This window comes from Helianthus annuus, chromosome 11, assembly GCF_002127325.2.
Source record: "Helianthus annuus cultivar XRQ/B chromosome 11, HanXRQr2.0-SUNRISE, whole genome shotgun sequence".
Lineage (NCBI taxonomy): Eukaryota > Viridiplantae > Streptophyta > Magnoliopsida > Asterales > Asteraceae > Helianthus > Helianthus annuus.
The window spans coordinates 52,384,254-52,399,959 of record NC_035443.2 but is presented as its reverse complement, the minus strand read 5'-3'; the positions used below and the strand labels follow the sequence as shown (position 1 = coordinate 52,399,959).

Below are 15,706 nucleotides of genomic sequence, written 5' to 3'. Positions count from 1 at the left end.
TAACCTTTTGACTGCACGAACCGAGAACTCATCCGAATCAGCACCTATCCAAACCCATTTAAAACCATTTATAGCTAAAATCCGCTCTAAAACCATTTATTGCATTTTGTGCTCTGAGAAGCACACACTTAGAGTTTTACCAAATTGGGTATATACCAAAATTATTGCTAAGTTGAGTAACATGTTTTACTTGAGACTTAATAGTCTTACCAATTGTCTTTGAGAATTTGATTCTCACAAATCACAATCAGATATTACTGAAATACAGTTATGTGAATTGTGTGTTGTTATGAAGGTAAGTTTAGTTGAACTGCCGTGTATAAAAATATGTGCAAAATTTGACAAGCAATGAGTTTAGGGGATGAACTCACTATTATCTATTATTTATTCAATTCTGGAAGGTTGTTGTTAGGATCCTTTATTTAGGCCTCGCTAGCTTCTGGGCCAGAGTACATGGGCTCATAACTTGTTGGTGGGCCGTTAAGCATGTATCTAATTATCTAAATTTAAGCGCATATGCAAGCACACCGTTACCTAACACTCGGGTGCAAATGAGCCGAGCGACTCGTGAGCTGCTCGGGATCGGTTTGAAAAAAGCTTGAAACGAGCCGAGCCTTATCGAGCCCGAGCCAAGCTTGAGCCTAAAATAAAGCTCGTTTATTTATCGAACCTTAGCTCGAGCCTAACATGTGAAGCTCGCCAGCCTCGTCGAGCCTTATCGAGCCTTGGTCTAATATTAGCTTTTTATTAATATTTAATAACATTTGCACCTTATTTAAAGTTGTCTAGTAAACGAGCCGAGCTTATTTAAACTTGTTTACGAGCCGGGCCCGAACCTAAAAATAAGCTTGTTTACTAACGAGCCGAGCCCGAGCTTTACTTATCGACCAAGCGAGCCTAAACGAGTCTATTTACAATGTTTAGATCCGATGGTTTGGTTATGTATAATGTATAAAACGGTTATGGTGCGTCACGATACGATACGACACAACACGATAAAAATATAATACAAAATACATATACGATACGATACGGAGCGATAAATTATCATACAAAATACAAATACGATAGGTTAAGAAAAAATACGATAATTCTCCCATGCAGAGTGATATAATAATAAGACATGTCACGAATAAAAATATAATACAAATACAAATACGATACGATACGGAATGATAAATTATCATACAAATACAATACGTCACGAGACGATATAAATATAGAACAAATTACAAAACATAAAACAAAAAATAAACAACACACACACCAATAAACACACCCAAAACACTAAACTTTCACCTAAAAAACCGGTGTACCATACGGATCGTATAGGCCTATACGATCCGTACTAGGCCAACCGTCAGACAAAGGCTAATCCTGTCAGTCTGTCATGTTCCAAAACCCTATCCTATACGGATTATATAGGCCTAAATGATTCATATTGTAATATCAAAGTGTGCCAATAGATTGGCCGGTGTGCGAATAGAATTCCCCTTTTATAATATTGCAATGTTGATAACAAATTTGTCTTTTAATGTTTTTGTGGTTAGTATAGAGTACATGACATTATTTGGGTTTGTACGGCTTTAGGTTAAACTTGCTTGTCATCATTCTCTAAAGTATAATATCTTTCTAAACTTTTAATAAATGGATTTGACTTTCAGTATATTTATATACAAGACAATTTTGTTATCACTTATCAACATTGCAGTACTGATATTTGAATGATGTTTGCTTGCTTGATTATCACTTATATATTCTAGGAATGTTGTTTATGGGAAGTTAAGACATGTTTCTCCTCAAAATATGGCATTGGGTAATGTTTGAGTTTAAGGAAAATTTTAAATACTAAATTCAGGTAGGGAACAATTTTACATGGTTTTGTCATTTGGTTATACGTGTTAGATATTAAAACGGAAGTTATTTGTATAGTTTTAAATACTAAATCTAGGTTAGCGACATTCTAACCGTACTCCGTTCAAAAAAAACTAAATCCAGGTAGGGAAGATTTTTTTTTTATGATGGGTGCCTTTTGTAGTCGGTAAACTTATAGGCCATTACAGTATATTATTATTAATGAGATAAGAAGTCGATATAACACAATTTAGTTTTTAATGATAGATATAAAGCTCTCTACTAATCTTTAAATTTAATCACATTGTTAAACCATGCGTAGTCGTTAAATGAATAACGCCCCCACTTTGAGGCGTTTTCTGCCATGTGGCAGTCCAGTCAGCATGGGAGCATTATTGGGCGTTATTGCAAAAGTGGCATATTGGGAATAATGCCCAATAACGCCCTTCCAATCTCACAATTTTTTTTTAATTAAAAACTTAAAATACTTCATTAAATTAAAAAAAAAATACAATACTAGAAATAAAGAAACCGGAAAAAAGTAAAAAAAAAATTACATTGCAAAATTTTTGGTTTTATAAAAGATCCAAATCAGACATTTAATAAACAAAACTTTAGGGACTGATTTAGCATTTTTGAAACTTGAAATATTAAAGGTTTTGATGTTTAAATCCTTTTTTAAATACAATCAAAGTGCAGGGACTGAATGTGCAAAATCACTTTCTTCTTCCTTTCTTCTTCCTTTGTCACCTGCAACTTAAAACTTCAAAAAAAACCTTTGCCAAAATCACTTTCTTCTTCCTTATACACACACAAATATTATTAAAACTAATTATACACACATGGCAAGATCTTATTGGGCAAACAAATAAAGTTTTGGGGGGGCTTCGGCGTGTTTTAAAAAACGCCAAACACCATTTTTTCTCGAATCACGCCCCAAAACGCCGAGGGGGCGGCACCCAGGCGTTTTCCAACGTTTTTTGGCAATTTTTTTATGGATCACGCCCGAGTACGGGTGGTCTTATAGTTATTTAACGGCTTTCTGGTAACAATCCCAAAGTTAGAACACCCTTTAAACCACTTCAAAGGGTGGAGGAGACGCCTGCGTATAACGCTTTGCGGTTTACAGCTTGTGGTGAATACACTGTCGACATACCCTTGCAGGTTCAATTTTAGGCGTCGCTGAAAGGAATGTGAAAGAGGCGAGGTCCACTATTAGTGGTGTGTGTGAATGATGGGTAAAGGGGTGGGGTCCTTGGTTTTATGGTAGATGAAGAAGTGATGTTAGTGTTCTTGTGGGTTCATGGTAGTTGCGGGTAAAGATGAGGTGGTAGTGCAGGAATGGAGAAATGGTGGGTGTTAGGGTACACGAAAGGGGTGCCCCTCCACCCTAATGGATATACCAAGACATAGATAAAAGAAGATTATGTAAATATATCGGGGGTAAACAAAAGAAGTCGTTAATAAACTAGTCTAGATCGACTCATTAAAAGTTTGAATCAAATCGAGCTTACATGAACCCAGGCTCGAGTATAAATTGAAGCTCATCTAATAAATACGTTTGATTCTGAGATTCAAATACTAAGCTTGATTAGTCTCGTAAGCCTAATCGAGCACAACATTTAGCAAAAATTACATATATATATATATATATATATATATATATATATATATATATATATATATATATATATATATGGGGGGGGGTTTGGGTTCAAATCCCATAGACAACATAAATTAAAAGAAATTTGCCACTCAAAAAAATATATAAATTAAATATAATAATAAGTAATAAACAAGCCGACCTCTAGACCTAGAAAATATAAAACTCAAAACCGAACTCGACTTATTTATATCATCATAAAATACTAAAATATAAGGTAAAAGATAAGATGAAGTTCTAATCTAATGTGGTTGTGTGACATCTAATATAGACCTTTAAATATATGTCGATTAAAATATAAGACATTAATTAAGCAATGATATGTTATTAAGAAAGAAACACGAAGTGACAATTAAGTACCACAACGATTATCAAATTCGTAAGTCGTCAAATAAAATAATACAAGACTGATGATACTTGAAACACAAGTTAAAACATAGATGAACATTCTATCTACAATGTTAATTAGATTTCGCTTTGTAGGTATAAGATTATATATAAATAGGTATCTTTATACAAACCGTAAGAACAACAGTTTAATGACGTGTGTCCTTAATTAAAAAGTGATTTAAGGGTATTTTAGACTTTTTCTACCGTTTTATTTATATCTAATTAAAAACAATAATTAAATTATCCCTAAATTCATGCAAGATTAATTCAAATCCTAATCTTCTAATATACTCTTCATCGTCGAATCAAAATCATCATCAGCACTGTTATCAGCATCATCAGCAACACTGTAATCAGCATCATCGTCAACACCGTAATCAACACATCGTCAACATCAGCACATCAATCAGCACGATAACACCACCGTAAGCACATCCAACGGTAACATCCCACACCACCACCGTCAGCACATCCCGTAATCAGCATAACACTGTAATCAACACCGTAATCAGCATAATTTTATTTTTTTAATTTTGTAAACAACAAATAGTATTACATAACTAGCACAATTTCATTTTTTTTTATAAAAACACATATTGTTACATAGTAGCAAAATTTCATGTTTTTGTTTTAATTTTGTAAATAGCACATACTATTACATAACTAGTAGAAAACAAGTTTATTCCAAATAGGCTCCCAATAACAAGACAAAAGGAAAAAATAACAACACATAAGAATTACACGACAAAATAAGAACTTACGTATAGATTTAAAATCAACACAATACATTCTTTATATTAGCACATTCCAATTATATAACTATCACAATTATAAAACTTTTTTTTTAACTTTTTTAAAGATAAAAAATACTTGATTTTTATTAATAAGAAAAAGTATAGCAACATGGTACTTATATTAACAATAAAAAATACTTGATTTTATGATATAATTTATTTGTTCACAAAAACTGATATTTTCGTTATGCAAACATCATTTTTTCCAACTTGTCATACAAGTTAACTAAGACATATGGACTCTTTGGAGTTTTACTTGGAATTTGGTGGTTCTCAATATTAGACTGAATCAAACAAAAATTGAGTATTTGAGTTTGACACTAATTGTATGTTGCCCACTCATTATTTTCCACGGAGTGATCTATTTGTGTCCACATAAATTGGGTTTAAATGTGTAGTTAAAGTTGAATCGAAGACTTTGTTTCATCAGTTTACTAGATTTTTTGGAGTTTAACTATCGGAAGAAAGATAGATATGTAAACTACATGCAACATTTTATTTGACACGAATCGAAGCTTTGATGTCTGATGAGCTTTTAGTTTTGTTTTTTTCATACGAACTAGAAGCACCAATATTGTATCAAACTCTTTGAAAGTTTGATCCCGCCTTACAAATGTAACGCTTATTGACACAGTATTATCTTTTAAAGCATTGAAGATGTATTATTATACAAATGAAGTTATAGAGTAACTAACTTTTTTTACGATAGTGATAATATATTGTTAACCATGTTTTTATATAATATTTTTATACCATCAGTATTATCATCGTCCTTGATAAGATGAACTTACCGGAGACGTTCCAACCTTTTTGAAGGTTCAAGGCGAAATAAAATCTTGGGGCCCTTTTTCCTTCTTTAATTGTTATAAATGATACTTCTTTATCCATGCTTGGAACCAAGCAAGAATCTAACACAACAGAGAATGGTTTACTTGTATAAGAAATCAAACAAATCTAACACAATAAGTTTGCACTAATATTAATAGTTAGCATATTAATTTTCTTTTAAATAGATACCATATTTTATAGAGGCCGTGGGCCCAAACCTAGATTTCTTACACTATAGGTCTGGCCACGGACCATACCATCATAACCAAGGAAGTATGTTTTCTCTAAGCCCCTCCGTAGTATATACCGCCGGAAAGCCTCATCGCTCCCCATAGCGCCCGATCACACCACTGCGGCCGACGCTATGGGTTAAAAATCTTGAAGCCTGGTGAAAATTATAACGCTACAATTTTGGAGAGTTTCAAAAAATCCGACTGTTCAACGGTCACAAGCTTTAAAAAAATCTTTTAATTTTGTATATATATTCACCTCTTCAACTCATTTTTTATGTATGAACCTATTGAACCAACCCCTCTCATGAGACCCAAATCTATACGGTTGGACCCCGAATTACAACACTGGAGGAATCGGGTCGTCTCAAGCCTTCGGCTCACCACTACGCGAGCCCGACTTCGTCCCGGATACACAAACGGAGCCGCAACCAGTAGTAGAGGAGGCGCAATAAAACAAAACCAAACGCAACCATAAAAAGAAAATCGAAACGCGAACGAAAAAACGTGCGACCATGGGATGATAAAGAGGAGTACGCGTTAACTCGAGCTTGGCTCGACGTGTCGGAGGATCCCGAAATAGGTTATATATTTTTTAAACTTTTTAAAGGGTTTGCTATTAATTTTTTTGTATTAATTTTTTGTATTTTTTAGCAAACAACCAAAATAAAAGCGTGTTTTGGAACCGAATCCAAGAACTATTTTTCGGGCTCATGGGTAGGGGGAGAACTACCGGCTACCGGATTCAATATCGGGCAAGTGGACCGATATCAACAAAAAGTGTACAAATTTTCAATCCGTTTACCGACGGGTAAAAAACTGATGGAAAAGTGGCCATGACGACGAGGACATTATGCGGACCGCCTTAATAGAATATCAATCCGGTCAAGGTAATTTCCCATACTTGAAGTGTTGACAAATTCTTCGTAATAGCACCAAATGGCCAACGTCCCTACGACGGTAGGAACTACTTCGTGTCGGTCGGCAAATAAAAGGTCGTCAAAGAGATCGAAAACCAACGAGTTGGTTGAACCCGAAATGCCAACTTCCGACGCTCGAAACACGGACGTAAATGATGTTAATCCGTTATTCACCGGTGAGGAAGGGGCGGATGAGCCGACGGAAGAGCTAGCACGACCACCCGGTAGAAGTAGCGGTGCAAGATCCAGGAGGCCGGAGTCATCGTCGGTGGGATCAGACTTGACTAATGCCTTTTCGGAGATGAACCGATGCCTTCAAGACATACGCGACCTAGGGGCTCAACGTATGGAAGAGAACCGGGAAGTGACCGAGATTATGCGAAATAGACAATGGGAAAAAGACATTGAATTCTACTCGAAACCGCATGACCACCTAACCGGAAAAGCGTTGAAGATGACGATACAACAATATGAGTGAATCGAAAAAAAATAATCTTTGAGTTTTATAGTTTTTTAATTTTATTGTAATGTTTTTTAATTTAATGAAATGGTTTTTTTTTTTTTACCTTTTTAATGGTTTTTTATTTTAGAAATTTAGAAATTAATTATAAAAAATAGAAAATTAATAATTGAGTAATGATGGAGTATGGGGTTATACCTACACTCTCTTGTGATATAAGGTCTCTTTCTTGCACTTTTCGTCACTTATTACATAACACCCACTAAAAAGCTTTATAACCAGATATCCTAATGTGTTACAAAATTCAAACACCCTAGGGACTCAATGTCTTTGAGGTAAGCCTCACCATATGAATCATAATAGGTTATATTGTCTGTTTTACTCACAAATAGCTCATATTTGTGTTTGGTTGCTGAGTAAAGGCTTCCTAGATTGAATTGCTTCACCCTAAGGCTATTAAAAAAGATCACTGACTCATGTCTTGCTTGAAAAAGCTCGACTCAATAAAAGCTCGTTAGTAAATGAGCCAAGCGTGCAGAGTTGACTCATTTAAATTTAACCCCAAATAACAACGTACATATGTGTGATAAAAATGTTTTTAGTCCTTTTATATTATCGATATGTATAAATAACTAAATATAAAAATAGAATTAACAAGCCGACTCGAAGATTCACAAGCTTGCTTGAGCTTTTTACGAGCCGAGCTCAACGTTTTAGCTCAATAAAATAAACGAGCCAAGGTGATCTGACTCATTTAAGTTCGAGCTCGAGCCTGAACCCAACTAGACTCAACTCGTATGTTTCACCCAAGCATGCTTAACTGTTTAATTTTTCTTTCATCCATACTCCTAACTAAATGTATTTGATGAACAACAATATTCAACAATGTAGGTGGTGAGCTATATTTGGAAACATCATGAACGCATGACACACCAGTTTTGCTTTGATAAGACCGTTTCATTCTCTCTCTTTACCGCCATTATCGCTGATCTCCAAGTTCAACGAATCTGGACGCAATTCTACTTATGAAATATGTATCTATAATTTTCACAATATATTAAACACAACTTCATCGTCTCTGCCACCACACCATTGCCTGTTTGCCCTTCCATTTCTATGAAAGGTAAATGTTAGACCTCTTCTTATACTCTTACATTATTATTATTATTTGAATTTTTAATATTATCTTCATCGGATTTGTGATTATTCAAATGCTTCTTGTATGTGATATTAGGGTTTGTTGAATCCTCATGTTAATCATAATGTTGACCAATGAAAAGTTGTTTTAAAAGGTGACGGTGGGGCCATGGAATAGGATAGCATCCAAACCTCTGACTTTTTAGGGTTATTTTATGTGTATTATTGTTGGTTTTGGATAACTTCACATTTGTGGAATATCTTAAACTAGAATGATTTAGGGTTGATTGAACGAGGTTCTAATTGATAAATGGTTGAGCATCTTAATTAGAAAAATGAAATAGAAGTTTGCCAAATTATAGGTGTTCTTGTGAGAATTGTGGTCGTTGGATCACACCTAGTAGTGACAAATTTTGGTAGTTCTAAGAGCATGTGTTCTGGGGCTACTCACTATCACATTATCTTACCCGACAAGCTAAACATTGCCATGGCAGGGTGTTAATTGGCGCCAGGACGGGGACATGGTAGTTATTATGGGCATGAGGGGGAAGATAATGTTATTTCTTTTTATTATTATTAGGGAGGAAGAGGCACTTAAGGGTTTAAAACCTAGCCCCGATCAAACATCACTCACCATGTCAAATTAAGCTCAAGTACTCATTAGCTAGTAAATATGAGAGACGCCTATTCATACCATAAACTATTTTTTTTTTAATTTAAATAAAGTCAAGTATAACATAAACTTAAAACATTACATAAAAATAAAATATAAAACTTAAAACCTTACACTAAAATAAAACATAATACTTAAAACATTACATAACATAAAACCTAAACATTACATAAAAATAAAACATAAAACTTAAACATACATCTTAATAATTTGCCACGCCAAAACGTGCTCAAAGTTCTCGTCGTAGGCGTGTTTGTAGTCCACAAGGGCCAGTTGAATAACTTCCGATTCTGATAGCTCGTTGTGAGGATTTTCCACATTTATGAACCTTTTATGGAATCTTGAACATTTGAAACGGATAAACGAGAAACATGAGTTTAGTTGATCCACGTTTTGGGTAGTCTCACCAACGTGGATACAAAATTGTTGGAGCACCTAGTTCCAAAAAGAAGCACTTCTACTAGTGTACGAGCGTTCGTGGTTGGTTGCGACATAAGACATAGCCAACACGGTGTCTTCTTATTCGGGCCACGAGTTGGTTGGCATTTTGAGATGAGATTTTTGTAGATGGGAATATAAAATTGAGAGAGGTTTTGGTAGATGGAAATATAAAATTGAGAGAGTTTATATGGATGGGGTAGATTAAAATAATGGAATGGGTTGGTTAAATAGAAAAAGGTGATTGATTATTTGAATTTATTTTTTTTATAAAGAGTAAACGATCAGTCATTTGTGGGTGCAATGGTCAAAAAGGACATCGAAACCACAAATCTCACGCGGGTTATGGTGCTAGCTCCCGGAACCCACCAGCCATACGCGCAAGGGTTGCGGCGGTGTTCTGCACGACTTCAAAGCCGTGAGCCCCTACCCGTGGAGTGCCCCGGTCGGCCTTATTATTAATTAACATTAAAACCAATCATTTAGCTCTGCCTTACTATTTCTTTTTTCAAGTTTTCGTCACTCACCTCACCACATTTCACACACCCAAAGGTGAAACGTGAAATCCTTGTGCCTACGTGGCAACACTTTTTTTACATTTCATCCACCATAACACATGGTCTAAATGGTATACGTTTTCATACGGTTGAATGTTATTGAAGAATCTAAAGATATCACTTTCTAAGGGTGGTTTTCACCTATTGACCCACATCACAAGTGTGCCTTTCATTATGCTATAAACCAGGGGTAACAATAATCAGATTTGGGTTGTCATTTCTATCACGTTTAATAAATAGGCCAAGTTCAGCTGACTTGTTTAACCCGTTCAGTTAAACAGGTTGATTTGGTAACCCATTAAATTTAGAATAAATTAGTGAAGGATGTATATTTTATAAGGTCAACTTGCGTACCCATTTGCAACATGTTTATTACAACCCTTCAAACCGGTGGGTTAAAGGAGACATCTTCGGGTTACACGATTTTAATTGTGTCAAAATAAGGGTTGATATTGTAGACACGAATAAATAATGGGTCGTGTTGGGGTTCATCTATTCAACCCGCCGATTGCCACCTCTAAAGGAAAAACCATATATTGAAGGAGAGATGTCTAAGTATCACTATAATTGTAGGTTTTGGATTTTGCATGACTTGGATACTTTCTGAATCGTGTGAATCACTTTCATATTAAAGTATTTCGTGGGTACACAAAATCAATAGTTGAATAAGATCAAAAGAGTTTTCTAAAGAACAAGATGTTATTTACTGTGAGAATTCATATTCGATACTGATATCAGATTAGATACTCTCTATATATAGGTGTCTAGCCTTCACAACGATTGGGTGAAACGTCACAACCTTTAGTGAAAAGGTATGGCGGATGGGGTCTAACCGTTGTAGTTACATCTGTAGTAACTTTGTTGCCAACAGGCACTCCATTAGTATCTCTATTGCTACCTAAGCTCAATTTGCCACCGATAGACAAAGCTGCTACCAATCATCAGTCATTTACTTTTGAAGATCATTTTTCTTTTGCAGCTTTTCACCATCCAGGCGAAAGCGATGCGTTTCCAATGGCGCTGCCCCTAGACCCCCCAGCTCATGTTTTGCACCAAGGATGCTACCCCGCCTAGGGTGTTGCCCCCGGAACCCCCACAAGGGGGCACAACCCCCTTGAACCTCCGGGTTCCTTGGTTCTTGAAATTACAATAATCTTTGACAAGTGTGTACTCCACACTTCCTAACTTGTACCAGTGTATATTATAGTTTCTAATTTGGTGTTTAATAATTCCTAATTACCCAAAATAGCCTGCTAAAAGCCATTTTTGTTAAGAAACCTGCATTTTAAAAATTTAAGATAAAGGGTACAAAAATAGAAGCTGATCCAGGATGATTGGACAAAAAAAAATCCACATGGGTAAGCTTTGGCCCCATAGAATTTCACAAGATTCTTTCAAATTTGTTTCTTAGTCTTTTTTTTTTTTTGTTTGAACAACAATTTTTTACACCTAAATACCATTTAAACTTCCACTTGTAAGGATTTGAAGTCACATTATTTTTTGAGGGCAAACACCATATCACTAGACCACTAGTTCATGAGTAAATTTGTTTCTTAGTTTTTTCCCGTTTTGGGCTATTTTTACGTGATTAAATTCTTTAACCAGTAATAACTCACTAAGTAACCAGATTTATAAAAACATGGTCATGTGTAACTTCTGTTACATCCAGTTTTATTAAAAAAACCACAAAGGTCAGCAATCCAGCCCTTCATAATATTGTTTGTCCCCAACATGCATGTATATTAATATTTTTGCTGCAATTATTGCTTAATAAACTTCACCAGTTGCTCTCTGAAACAGTCAAAGAATTTTAGGTTTATCTATTTGCAAGCTTATGTATTTGGACTGTATTTTATCTAGATTCATATACGTATAAACCTCATTTAAACTTTGCTTATCTTAATATATGGTTGACTTTCTAGTCTTATAAGTAGGATCACCTTTTCACCAATTAGATCACACCAAGTTCAGCAACTGCATTTATTTGTAAGAATACCTTTGAACTAAAGTTTCATAGCTCAAATGCACATCCATGAATTCATATGCTAATGATTTACATCCTTGTTTTTTTCTTTTTTATTATAAAGGTGTTAACAATTCTCCAACCACGATGAGTGGGCGGATCGCAGCCGAAGTTGAGATGAACTTACACCCGGGAGCAGCTGAATTGCCTTATGTTCACAAAGTGGGGAAGCCACCCAAGCAAGATTTATTGAAAGAAATCAAAACCGCGCTCAAAGAAACATTTCTTTCGGATGATCCTTTGAAACCTTTTAAGGACCAGCCTAGAAGGAAAAAGTTTGTACTTGGCTTACAAGCCTTTTTCCCGATACTCAGTTGGGGTCGAGATTATAGTTTTTCTAAGTTTAAAGGTGATCTCATCGCAGGATGTACCATCGCGAGTCTCTGCATTCCACAGGTAATCAAAAATGAAAAAGAAAAGGAAGAGAAAAACTATTTTACACTAATTGTTTATTTTTATTTTTTTTTCCTTCAGGATATTGGGTATGCTAAACTAGCAAACTTGCCTCCAAAATATGGATTGTGTATGTTGCCTTCACTATATAATTGCATGCAAGTGTTTTTTTTTTTTTTTTTTTTTTTTGAAACTTTGACCAATCTAAGTTGACTTGCAGACTCGAGTTTTGTTCCGCCTCTTATATACGCGTTCATGGGTAGCTCGAGAGATATTGCAATCGGCCCTGTGGCGGTGGTCTCTCTGTTGCTTGGAACTTTGTTACGAGATGAGGTTGAGCCAGGTACACCTGAATATTTACGTCTTGCTTTCACTGCAACATTCTTTGCTGGAGTCACTCAAGCTGCACTCGGGTTTTTCAGGTAATATTATTAACTTTAACAAAAACTGTCGTTTGGATCCGAATCTTATATAGTTTTGGTGGTTGCTCTTTTTACAGATTGGGTTTTCTGATCGATTTTCTGTCACATGCTGCGATCGTGGGGTTCATGGGAGGAGCGGCCGTTACCATCGCGCTTCAGCAACTTAAAGGGTTGTTAGGCATCAAGGATTTCACAAAAAAGACTGATTTAGTTTCCGTCATGCGTTCTGTCGTCAACTCAGCACATCACGGAGTGAGTCAAGCTTTTGTTTTTAAGTATGCAAGAGGTTGGGTCGGGAAATGGGATATTCGTTTAGTACGGGTTGAGATATGCCAACTCAAGTTGGATTGACCCGTAAACACTTTTATATTATTTTTAAAATCTTTTTATAGATAACTACTGCAATAATTATAATTATCAGGGGCGGACCCAAGTGAGGGGTTGGGTGGGCGGCACTGGCGAAGCTTTATTGGGGCCAGGGGTGCCCCGGCCCCACCGATTTTTCGCTCGTAGTGTTAATTTTACCGAAAATTTCCGATTTTTTTTGTAGTGTAAAACATATTGGACTTATAACAGTCCGGCCCCCACCCCCACCGATTTGGATTTTGAGAGTCCAACCCCCACTGAATTTTCGTTCTAGCTCCGTTACTGGTGGGTAGGTGCCCCCCTTAAAAAATATTCGTGTATTTTATGGCTAAAAACCCCTCGTTCGCACCCCAGAAAATAATTCATGGGTCCGCCATCGATAATTATTATCATTGAGTTTTACTGATTTGAATTTTTTTTTTCATCAGTGGAACTGGCAAACCATATTGATAGGAGTTTCCTTCTTGACTTTCCTTTTGGTAGCAAAGTTCATTGTAAGACCATTGTTTCCCTTCTTAATCTCTCCTATCTACAATTTTGACCTACTTACCTTGAATTTTTTAACTTGATCAGGGCAAAAAGAACAAGAAACTATTTTGGGTGCCAGCAATAGCTCCACTGATTTCCGTCATCGTGTCTACATTTTTCGTTTTCATCACTCGTGCTGATCATGATGGTGTCGCGATTGTAAGTTCAGCTTCAATGTTGGTAGTTGGTACATAACATATATGATTGTTTTTATAGCTGAAATGGCTAAAGGAGTGGTGATTATTTTCAGGTACGCCATATTGACAAAGGAATTAACCCATCGTCCGTGCACCAAATTTATTTCAGTGGACCATACCTCGCTAAAGGTTTCAAGATCGGAGTTGTTGCCGGTTTAATCGCACTCACGGTATAGTATCTCCCCTTCGAGTTGCATGTAGTTTGAAAACAGTGAGATATGCATGAGTTATATTCATTGTGTAAATTTCAGGAAGCTGTAGCAATTGGAAGAACATTTGCTGGAATGAAAGACTATCAGCTGGATGGAAACAAAGAAATGGTGGCACTAGGCTCCATGAACATTATTGGTTCTTTCACAAGTTGTTATGTGGCCACAGGTATAGTTAACTCACTTCCAAATGGGTCATAGAAAGAGTTGATTATTATATAAGCTCGGCTTCCGATGATGAACATATGGTGTTTGCCTTGCAGGGTCGTTTTCACGGTCAGCGGTCAATTACATGGCCGGTTGCAATACTGCGGTGTCAAATATTGTGATGTCTATGATCGTGATGCTGACTCTTTTCGTCATCACTCCATTGTTTAAGTTCACCCCAAATGCTATACTGGCTTCAATCATTATATCAGCGGTCGTAGGTCTCATCGACTTTGATGCAGTGGTCCTACTGTGGAAGATTGATAAATTTGACTTTGTAGCTTGCATGGGTGCGTTTTTCGGTGTGGTTTTCGTTTCAGTTGAGATAGGCCTTCTCATTGCGGTAACTAACATCAACATCGCGTACTTAAAAACATAAAAGTCTTGATGAAACTTTGGATAAAAACTAAGGTTAATTGTTTACATAGGTCGGAATATCTTTTGCCAAGATTCTCCTACAAGTAACAAGGCCTCGGACCGCAGTGCTCGGAAAAATCCCGAAGACAACTGTCTACAGGAACATAGAGCAGTACCCAGGCGCGACTAGGGTCCCCGGTGTTCTGATAATTAGGGTTGATTCGGCTATTTACTTCTCGAATTCCAACTACATAAAAGAGAGGTATCAAACAAAGTTTTTAATGTATCTTTTCGGCTTTCAGTTATTCTCAAATGGTGTTTTGATCATTTGTGATTCTTGATATAGGATCTTGAGGTGGCTAACAGACGAGGAAGAAACGTTTAAAGACCAGCCGAGAATCGAGTGTTTGATCGTCGATATGTCACGTAAGGGTTATTATAGTAATTCGGCTGTTATAGATCGGATTTGGTTCTAGAACTTGCATAACTAACTTTCCTTTTAACTTTATTCAGCTGTTACTGATATTGATACCAGTGGCATTCATGCCTTGGAGGAATTGCATTCCAGTCTACAAAAGAGAGACGTCCAACTCATTTTAACAAATCCGGGACAAACCGTACTCGATAAGCTGCACGCGTCTCATGCTGCAGATCTTATCGGGGAAGACAGGATCTTCCTAACTGTTAATGATGCTATTCTAACATTTGCTCCAAAGATGGAACAAGCGTAAAGAAAACACAATGTTTCTTTGTCTTTTGGTTTACACGGTTCAAGTTCAGTTTGTTTACAAGTCCAAGTCACGAAGAATTTTGGAGGGAATCGACAACTGACAGTACGCGTTCTTCCCCAATGTGTATTTGTATTTAATCGTTAAAAATGTAAAGGGATTCGTGTGTCACGCAGTAGTGTGTCGCACGGCCAAGAAATATTTACTTTATTCATACTGTAACATATCCATAAATATTCACGTGTTTCCATTGTTTGTTTGCTTAATCTGTTGCGGTTACAAAACACCACATGGCAAAACAGACAGGGTCAGTTTGACGTCAAATTAGGTTC

At 36.2% G+C, this 15,706-nt stretch overlaps 1 protein-coding gene across 3 annotated transcripts; it reads left to right on the top strand.

Moving 5' to 3' along the window:
- Positions 1–8,130: 8,130 nt before the first annotated feature.
- Positions 8,131–15,640, top strand: LOC110890260 (sulfate transporter 1.3). Of its 3 annotated transcripts, none has more exons than XM_022137856.2 (13): positions 8,131–8,262; positions 12,032–12,363; positions 12,442–12,490; positions 12,581–12,782; positions 12,860–13,034; positions 13,577–13,642; positions 13,722–13,835; positions 13,927–14,043; positions 14,125–14,251; positions 14,346–14,632; positions 14,718–14,908; positions 14,993–15,072; positions 15,160–15,640. In XM_022137856.2, the coding sequence occupies exons 1-13, from the start codon at positions 8,256–8,258 to the stop codon at positions 15,375–15,377; spliced, it is 1,965 nt and encodes a 654-aa protein (XP_021993548.1). In that variant the 5' UTR covers positions 8,131–8,255; the 3' UTR covers positions 15,378–15,640. The 3 variants fall into 3 exon arrangements, with proteins under 3 accessions (XP_021993548.1, XP_021993550.1, XP_021993549.1); XM_022137858.2 differs by lacking the exon at positions 8,131–8,262 and adding an exon at positions 11,867–11,959 and having other exon boundaries at positions 12,030–12,363; XM_022137857.2 differs by lacking the exon at positions 8,131–8,262 and adding an exon at positions 11,908–11,930.
- Positions 15,641–15,706: the final 66 nt, after the last annotated feature.